General features: G+C 42.9%; 1 protein-coding gene across 1 annotated transcript in view; it reads left to right on the top strand.

Moving 5' to 3' along the window:
• LOC131985595 (zinc finger protein 791-like) overlaps nucleotides 1–7590 on the top strand; it is a 14714-nt gene extending 7124 nt beyond the window's left edge. Inside the window, exon 3 of the mRNA XM_059350789.1 lies at nucleotides 4194–7590. Within this exon, the coding sequence (XP_059206772.1) occupies nucleotides 4194–6490 (2297 nt within the window). The 3' untranslated portion in view covers nucleotides 6491–7590. The remainder of the gene's footprint in view (nucleotides 1–4193) is intronic.
• Nucleotides 7591–10432: the final 2842 nt, after the last annotated feature.

Raw genomic sequence — 10432 nt, 5'->3', positions numbered from 1 at the left:
TTTTGTGTCTTTTTTGGGTAATTCTGTGTCTTTTTGGTAATTCTGTGTCTTTTTTGGTAATTTTTTGTCTTTTTTAATAATTTTGTGTCTTTTTTGGGTAATTCTGTGTCTTTTTAAAAAAAATTGTGTCTTTTTTTGGTAATTCTGTGTCTTTTTTTGGTAATTCTGTGTCTTTTTTTGGTAATTTTTTGTCTTTTTAATAATTTTGTGTCTTTTTTGGGTAATTCTGTGTCTTTTTGGTAATTCTGTGTCTTTTTTTAAATAATTTTAGTCTTTTTTGGTAATTCTGTGTCCTTTTTGGTCATTTTGTGTCTTTTTTTTGGTGAAGATTTCAAAGTTCTGGAAAAGTCCCATGATGCATTGCGACACTCCCACATGTATTCTGATGCATTTCATTGGCCAAGAGAACGAAAATAGGTGGAAAAAAACTATAAATATCCTCTTTCCCGGCTTGAATGAATTAAAGTTCCTTTCTCAGCCAGACATTTCACACATGTATCTGTAATGTCAGGAGACCACTCGTTGGGTTTCTCAGGGCTGATGTATGTTTTGTTTGTTATTGAGCTTTAAAACAAGCTGACGTCCACTCAGCCTCTGCTATAACCTCCTTCATACCTAAACGTCCTCCTCCTGTCTGGTGTATAGTGGAGCACTGTGTTGGTTCCCACTCATGTGTTTGGACACGAAGGAACGCTGGTGCTGCTTGATGACATGAAGTGCTTCAATTGTTCTTTTGGAACTGAATATTTCAAACAAAGGTCTTTAAATGTCAGTAAAGTGCCCTGAACCCTCTCCAACATGTCTGAGCCTTAGACCACGTATCAACAGAGTCCAAAGCTTGTCTAGCATGTAGAGATAACAGCGCTGTGTCCCTGGTGTTATTTTAAAGTGGATTATGTTGAGAACCCTTCTAATGTTAGGAAAACCCTGACGACTCTGTACGAACCCGTTCTGCTCACTCGGTACCAAAAAGGGACTGTACGGATCGAGGCTTTTAGCTAGAACCTGCTACTGATAGACCGCAAGAGGAGCAGTCGCTCCGTGTTCCCCAGGTTTCAAAATAAGGATTATAATATATAATATATAGGGATGGGTACCGAATTCGGTACTTTTATAGGTACCGACCGAATTCCATCGGTACTACCGAGTACCGATTCATGTAAAATCAAACGGTACCATGTTTCGGTACCTTAACGGCGTTAACTTTAAACTGATCATTGATTTCAACCTGTTTTCATTTAACGTCTTTGATTAACAAGCGTGCTGACGATCGCACAGTTTTTTTAATTTTTAATTTACCTCCTCGTCTGGTCCTGTCTGCTCACCGCGGCCACTAGCTGCTGCCCTCTTCCACCGCGGAACAGAGACCAACAGCTGGCTATCGGCCTGCTAGCCGCCAGCTGCTATCTCTCCAATGTCTCTACCCGGGCTTGGCCTTCGTCTGCCTCCAGATTGGACCTTCCTTACTCCGTTTGCTCTCTCCATTCTTCTGTAGACCAGTCATTAGCAGCTAGCAGCTAGCTGCTACATCTCTGGTCCTCCGCTAATACTCCGCTCTTCAACTCAGGAATATTACCTGCCACTTTACTCCAAACTGCCTCGCTGAAATTAAATCCCTCGGACTCCTGCGTCATCCTCGATATGTGCACAGAGCAGCCCGACTCAACTTTGTTTATTCCAACCATGCCACGCCCACAATACTGTCTGACCGGTGCTCCACCCACAGCTACGACGTCATCACAACAAATCACACGTGCACTTGCAAATTGGTACCGTTGAGTACCAGTACCGAGTCCCAGGTACCGAGTATCGGTACCGTATCGGTTCAAATGTGAAAGGTACCCATCCCTAATAATATATAATATAATAAGGATTATAATATATAATATATATAATATAATAAGGATTATAATATATAATATATATAATATATAATATAATAAGGATTATCGTAGCGAGTCTTCAAGTCGGCGGTAATGTACCATCATTAAATGACTCGTTAAACATATTCAAAAGTGGGTCAACAACTGCTTGTGGAAGGTTTGATAAGACTCTGTTGGTGTTGATGCCAGTTCCTGAGTATTCCAACTGATCTGGGTTAAGTTTTCTCCAGATTTCAGATAACTTTAAGTCTGTGATATATTGTAAAGTTGTTTTTCTAGATTGTTTTTTATGGGGATCACATTTTGTAGAGCGGTCTACCAACGGGTTCAAAGTGCAACTGACACCTCCACCAATAATATTTAATCCAAATCATGAAGAAACGTTCAGCACATGTTGGGTTGTCACTAATCTTCCTCGGGGGTCCTGGACAGTATTGGTAAGGTGAAAAGGAATTGTTTAATGGATGAGAATAAGAACCCCTCCAGTGTAACTGAATAACCTGACCAGACCACCTACCCTGCACCTGTTTACGTTCAGTGACTGTGATATGAATTTCCTGAAGAATTATTTTAGAGTAGGTTTTTAAGTCTATTCATGACCTGGTTCAGTTTGGTTATCTTATTGAGTCCTCTGACATTCCAGCTTGTAAATCTTAAATCAGACAGTTTTGGACTTTCGATGTTGGTTCATGCACAGTGAAAGAAACGACCATATTGAGTGTGACAAAAAAAAAAATAGAACAAACTTAACCCGACATTTAAGAAAACACTTAACCTTTGTAATTCCGTCCCTCCTCCCTTCCTTTACTTAAACTAAACATGTACGGGAAGCACCAATCCTCACTGATGAGGAGAGGTTTAACTGGCACTTCTCTCAGACCGCCCACGCGGTCCGTCCCAACCTGAGCATTCAAACATTTATCGTCCTAGAATGAAGCTTAGCATTATTATCGCTTCTTGATTTAACTGCCTCAGAAGCCTGTGTTAAATAAAAGATGTATCGAAACAATAATAGATGCATAAAATAAAGTGTCCACCAAATATGGTAGTAGCAGCTCTGCATATACTTAAAATAAATAAAGTACGGAATATACACAAACCCAACTTAGCAGAAACTATATTAAACTACTGTGCACCCATATTGTCCATCATATCAGTCGTTCTGTAGCTTCCTGTACTCCTCGGCATTCAGAAGTTTAGGAGTCTCGGATGAAGTTCTCCGATTCTTCTGGAGTTCCAGCTTCAATGAACGTTCTCCTCACCGCGTTGAATGGGCTCCGTGCCTTCACGGTTTCCGCTCACACATCTGGAGCAAAGAAGATTTTGTGAGCATCATGTGTGAGCGAGCGTTGTTCGGATGTGTTGAAGACAAACTCACGATCTTGAAATCGCAGGAAACGGATGATTCCCGCTCTGATCCTATCCGGTCTTGCCGCTAGTCTTTCCGAGGTGAACGACTTGGCGGCTTCGAGCTCCAGCTCTACCAGTCTGAGGTTCTTTCTCCGGGCACGATTTTCTAGGTCCTCCACCTTAGACTCTAAATACGTGATGCGTTTAGCGGCACCAGTCTGCTCACTCTGCAGGCTATCTTCACTTAGCATTAGCAGCGATAGCTTGCTGAAGGTCCGCAAAACTCTTTAGCACAGCATCGACAGAGCGATTCATCTCAGCTATGCGTCTCTCCACGTTGTCCAGTTTTGCCCCAAAGCCATCGAGAGTACTGATCCTGGTGTCCGTGGCGATGGCGGTCGTACTGAGTGACTGCAGCGCTAGCGCTAGCGCTAGCACCGCAGCTAAGTCACTCCGTGGGCTAGCTGCATCGTTAGCATCATCGGCTACCGCAGTAGTTGTAGTTTTGGGATCTGCAGCTGCTTTCAGTCTTTAAGCGTCGTTTGTTTAGACTTCTTGTAGAACCAGTTAGAACCGTTAATAGTTAATGAACTCGGACTTTTAGCAGAGCTGCGAGGAGCACCCACTCTAATCTTGGTCCCCCTTGTTTGTTTATTTTTATTTTTATTTTTATTTCTATTTACGCTTCATTTAAAAAAAAAAAATCAAATTAAATGAATTTCACATTTATTTACTATTCTTTTAAACATTTATTTCTGAGTTATTTTCTTTTTATAATTCTTTCTGCATTTTGTCTCAAAATCACACAACTGCTCTTATTCTTCAAAAATTAAACAAATACATTAAATTAATAAATGTATTAAAAATCCATTGATGTCATGAATAAATAAGATTCAAACTTATTGAATTAAGGAAATGAAAAACTTTGTTAAAAACGCTCATTCTAAGTTTCCCTTGCAGACGCCGTCAGGACGACCTGCGACCCGCCGCCTGGCCCCGCCCACACGGCCCCGCCGCCTGGCCCCGCCCACACGGCCCCGCTCAGCTCCGCCTCCTCCGACGCCTCTGCAGCCGGCAGCGCCGCCGGGCGGGGACGCCACGACTCCTCCAGCGATAAAGAAACGAACGGGGGACGGCGGGCGGGTCACCGCTGCATCGTCTGCGGGAAAAGTTTCCGCCACAGAGCGAATCTGGTGAAACACGCCGAGACGCACGCCGACAGGACGCAGTGTGGCGTCTGCGGCGAACACGGCGAGTCCTCCGAGCGTTTGTTTGACCACCTGAAGTCCCACAGAGAACCTGGCGGCGGTGGCGGCGGCGGCGGCGGCGGCGGTGGCGGCGGTGGCAGCGGTGGCGGCGGCGGCGGGACGTGTGAGATCTGCAGGAAGACGTTTCGGAACATGGAGACACACATGCGGAGTCACACGGGAGAGAAACCGTTCCGCTGCGACGCCTGCGGTAAGAGCTTCCCGCGGCCCGGAGCGCTGCGGCGCCACAAGAAGATCCACAGCCGCACGCCGGCCGTGTGTCCGGTCTGCGGGCTGACCTTCCCCCACAGCCGCCTGCTGCAGGTCCACCTGAAGACCCACGAAGAGGACGCCGCCCCGGACGGCGCCCAGCCCGAGGCGCCGAAGAGAGGTGGCGGGCGGGCGCCGGCGTCCTCGCCGTGCTGCAGAGTGTGCGGCGACTCGTTCCACAGCCGAGGCTTCCTGAGGAAACACGCCGAGACGCACTGCAGGGACGCTCGTGGCGTCTGCGGCGTCTGCGGGCAGCAGCTGGACGCGCCGGACGCCATGCTGACTCACCTGCGGTCCCACAGAGAGGCGGGCGGGACCTGCGGCGTCTGCCGGAAGACGTTCCAGAACATGGAGACGCACATGCGGAGCCACACGGGGATCAAACCGTACCGCTGCGCCGTCTGCAACAAGCGCTTCCCCCGGCCCGGAGCGCTGCGCCGCCACAAGAAGATCCACAGCGGCGAGCGGCCACACGCCTGCCAGCGCTGCGGGAAGACGTTCATCGAGAGCAGCGCCTTAAAGACGCACATCAGGAGTCACTCCGCCGAGGACGCCGCGCCACCACCACCGGACCCTCAGAGCCTGACGGAGACGGAGGAGAGTCGGCGTGGCGCCGAGGACGCCACGGCGTCCGGCCAGACGTCTCACTGCTGTCAGGTCTGCGGAGAGTCTTTTCAGAGTAGAGGAAGTCTGAGGAAACACGCCAAGAGTCACTCGGCGGCGTCCGTCTGCGGCATCTGCGGTGAAAGTTTCCCGCCGTCCGAGACCCTGACGGACCACCTGCAGACGCACCGAGACGCCGCCAAAATCTGTCACATCTGCGGTAAAACCTACCAGAACATCGAGACGCACATGCGGAGCCACACCGGCGTGAAACCGTACCGCTGCCCCGTCTGCGGGAAGTCTTTCCCCCGGCCCGGCGCCCTGCGGCGCCACAAGAGGATCCACAGCGGCGAGCGGCCGTACATCTGCGAGTTCTGCGGCAAGACGTTCATCGATAACGGCGCCCTGAAGACGCACGTCAGGAACCACACGGGGGACAACCCGGCGCAGCGCGTCTCCTGCGAGACCTGCGGGAAGAGCCTGGCGTCCGTCCACGTCCTGGAGGTCCACAAACGGATCCACACCGGCGAGAAGCCGTTCCTCTGCCGCGTCTGCGGGAAAGCCTTCAGGCAGGTGGGAGGGCTGAACGCCCACACGCTGACGCACACCGGCGAGAAGCCGTTCAGGTGCGGCCTCTGCACCAAGAGCTTCAGCACCAAAGGTTACCTGGAGACGCACGTCCGCTTCCACCGCGAGGAGCGCGCCTTCAGCTGCTCGCTGTGCTGGAAGGCCTTCGTCACCAAGAACGACCTGAAGAAACACCTGCTGACGCACAGCGGGGAGAAACCCTTCGGCTGCCGCGTCTGCGGGAAGAGCTACCAGGAGAAACGCTCCCGGGACGCCCACATGAAGGTCCACCTGGACGCCCGGGAGCCAATCAGGAAGCAGGACGGCCAGGAGCCAATCAGGAGGCAGGACGGCCAGGAGCCAATCAGGAGGCAGGACGGCCAGGAGCCAATCAGGAGGCAGGACGGCCAGGAGCCAATCAGGAGGCAGGACGGCCAGGAGCCAATCAGGAGGCAGGACGGCCAGGAGCCAATCAGGAGGCAGGACGGCCAGGAGCCAATCAGGAGGCAGGATGGCCAGGAGCCAATCAGGAGGCAGGACGTCCCGCCGCCTAACTTCATCCAGCTGTAGACTGAATCCCAGAGCGGTTTTTACAGCTCCGTTTACTGGTTCTAACAGTTTTTTTTACTGGTTTTACTTTTAAAAACTTTTTTTTTTACTGGTTTTACTTTTTAAAACTTTATTACTGGTTTTACTTTTTAAAACTTTTTTACTGGTTTTAACTAGCTTTACTGGTTTTTAACTGGTTTAACTGGTTCTTTTTACTGGTTTTACTGTTTTTTACTGGTTTTTAACTGGTTTAAATAGTTTTAATGGTTTTACTGGTTTTAAATGGTTTTTACAGTTTTTTCAAACTGGTTTTACTGGTCACTTGGTTCCTTCAGACTGATGTTTCACACAAACTTTTTATTTAAAAAACATGAACTCATATTTCCAGATGATTTCCAGCTGAAACGTTTTATTATTTTTTTATTATCTGTTTGTTTTCAGTTCGTAAGTAAATATTTATTCTATCTGTTACTTTATTCTGAAAACAGTCTGTGATCCTCCTCTGGCTTTATATTTTGTATTTTATGTTTTTATTGATCAAATGTTTTTCTGATATTTTTTGAGGAAGTTCAGGAAAAATAAATCAATTTCTTCCAAAAGATAACAAGTTTGTTTTCCTCCATTAGGCTGTAAAATGTTATTATATAAAATAAATAAACAATAATAATTCAAGCTGCGAGCTGCGTTTAACGGGTTACTTCCTGTCGCCAACAGGGGGCGCTATGACTTTGTGTGAATATTGATGTTTGGCTGTTTAAAGGCTTCTCATCACACATGACACATTTGGGTCAGATTTGACAATGTATACTCAACTTCCTGTACATGGCGAGTACTACAAAGGCACCACGATGCCACGCCCACATACGTTAAAAAATAAAAATTCTGTAAATATCGTTTAATCACAGAAGTCTTAAGATGATACTGACCAAGTTTAAAGTGAGTTAAAGAACAGAGCCTGGAAATGGCCCAAGATAACCTCAATTTACTCATTCAATTCAAGATGGCCGACTTCCTGTTGGGTTTAAGGTACGAGTCCAAGACGCTTTTCTGAACGTCGACTCATGCTGCATCTGTGTTCCCAATTCAGTTTCTCTTCATTCATTCAATATATTCAAAGATTCATTTCCTGAACGGCATGCCATAATATATATATATATATATATGTATATATATATATATACATATATATGTATATATGTATATATATACATATATACATGTATATATATATGTATATATATACATATATACATATATATACACTATGTATATATATGTATATGTATATATATAGATATATATAGATATATATATATACATATATATATATGTATATATATATACATATATACATATATATGTATATATGTATATATATATACATATATATACATATATATACATAGTGTATATATATGTATATATATACACATATATATATATACATATATATACATATATACATATATATACACTATGTATATATATGTATATATATACATATATATAGATATATATATACATATATATATATCTATATATATGTATATATATGCATATATACATATATATGTATATATATAAATATACATATATATATATATATATATATTTATTTTATATTTATATATATGCAAAATACCAACTTTTAAGGTGAAATTAAGCATTATTTGTGTCATTTTTTAAGGCCGACATAAATATTGAATCGATATCACGTTTAAATGTTCCAGTGTATACATGATGTGGATGTATTCTATATTACATAATAACTAAGAAAACACCATTGCAAGTTGTCTGAGATTTCATTTTTTTATGCAAACAAAGCATTTATGCTCTTCAAGTCAATCAAACTTTATTTATAAATCACATTTAAAACAACCAAAGTGCTGTACAGACATCACAGTTGAAGGAAATACGGTAAAAACTAAAATACTAAAATACATAAACACAGTGCAACAATAGAATAAAATACACACATTAGTCAAGTAAAAAATGGAAAAAAAATATAAAATACTCGATTTTCAGCAAAAATGAAGAAAGATAACTGTATATTTGTTTGATGAATGACTCAAACATATTGTAAATGTGGGGCGGGGCCCTCAGGCCCTAATGATGAGAAATAAATAATAATAATAAATAATAAATAATTTCCTCTAAATGCTCAGAGGGGTCAGTGTGGGGAAGCAAAGCTTGTTTTCTCTGCTCTCCTCTTCTCATATAGAGAAACATCAAGATAGAAAAACATTTAAATAAAAATACATGCAAAGAATAAGAAGTCTGACTGAATTCAAGTCAATAAAAATACAAACTGAAAGACAAATATGATGAAAGGAAATGTTTATTGCCTGAGACGGAGCATCCACAACCGTCTGAATCACCGAAACAAGGAAACGATGAACTCTTCATCAGGCAAGAACTCTCTCTGGTCACTTCAGGTCATATTTAAAGAAAAAGTCGCACATTTACTAGATTAAAGTGGCAAATCTACAAGAAAAAAGTTGCAGATTTACGAGAAAAAAGTGTGAAAAAAGCAGCTTTTTTCTCCCAGATTCACCACTTTAAATCTCATAAATCTGCACATTTTTTCTTGTAGATTTGCCACTTTAATCTGGTAAACTTTTTTCTCTAAATATTATTTTCATATGTTTATTTTACACATTCTGGCAGTATGTAATATCCTCCAATATTCTCTAGGGTTGGAATTTGGGATTTGCAAGTATTTCAATGAGTGTCCTATTAAGGGTTAAAGTGGTGGATCTGGAGAAAAGAGTTGCTTTTTCCCACTTTTTTCTCATAAATCTGCAACTTTTTTCTTGTTGCCACTTTAATCTAGTAAATGTGCAACTTTTTTCTCTAAATATGAGCTGAAGTGACCAGAGAGAGTTCTTGCCTGATGAAGAGTTAAACACAGAAACAGAGAATCACACATGCTCCACTCACAGGTGCAGTAAGGTTTGTAGATCACATGTTTAAAGATGTATATATGTGTGTGTGTGGGATAATATGTTTAAAGATGTATATGTGTGTGTGTGTGGGATAATATGTTTAAAGATGTATATGTGTGTGTGTGTGGGATAATATGTTTAAAGATGTATATATATATGTGTGTGTGGGATAATATGTTTAAAGATGTATATATGTGTGTGTGTGTGGGACAATATGTTTAAAGATGTATATATGTGTGTGTGTGGGATCATATGTTGATAAGTGATTGTTCCCCAGTCTTTGGCTGTGGTTGCTATGCTACAGCTTCCCTAGCAACGGAGCAGCAGGGATCCATATTTGGTCATCTGTCCAGAAATAACCAGCGCAGAGTTTTAGTGACTGAACCATCAGAATGAGGTTCATGTTGTTCTTCTCCCAGTTATCCCAGTTATCCCAGTTATCCCAGTTATCCCAGTTATCCCAGTTATCTCAGGAGATGAACCAAGGCTCGGACATGTGGAGGAGGTCTGCTCATAACATACTGTAACACAACACAGGATGTTTCTTTGTTGCCATGGTGATCCCATCATGAGGGGAGCATGAAATGATCTCCGGTACTATTGTTTCGGTAAGAAAACATGAACATCCACTATACTGACACGTATTTCATTACTGTCCCTTTAAGAGAAAAAAGACAGCAGTAAGACAAAAATCACATGTAGAACATTTTAACCCTTCATCAGGCAGAGAACTCTCTCTGGTCACTTCAGCTCATATTTAGAGAAAAAAGTTGCACATTCACTAGATTAAAGTGGCAAATCTGAGCGAAAAAAGTCGCAGATTTACGAGAAAAAAGTGGGAAAAAGCAACTCTTTTCTCCAGATTCACCACTTTAACCCTTAATAAGGCACTCATTGAAATACTTGCAAATTCCAGATTTCAACCCTAGAGAATATTGGAGGATATTACATACAGCCAGAATGTGTAAAAAAAAACATACGAAAATAATATTTAGAGAAAAAAGTTTACCAGATTAAA

The sequence above is a fragment of the Centropristis striata genome, chromosome 14, assembly GCF_030273125.1.
Source record: "Centropristis striata isolate RG_2023a ecotype Rhode Island chromosome 14, C.striata_1.0, whole genome shotgun sequence".
Lineage (NCBI taxonomy): Eukaryota > Metazoa > Chordata > Actinopteri > Perciformes > Serranidae > Centropristis > Centropristis striata.
Note: the sequence above shows the minus strand (reverse complement) of the source record. Positions and strands in the feature narration are given on the sequence as shown.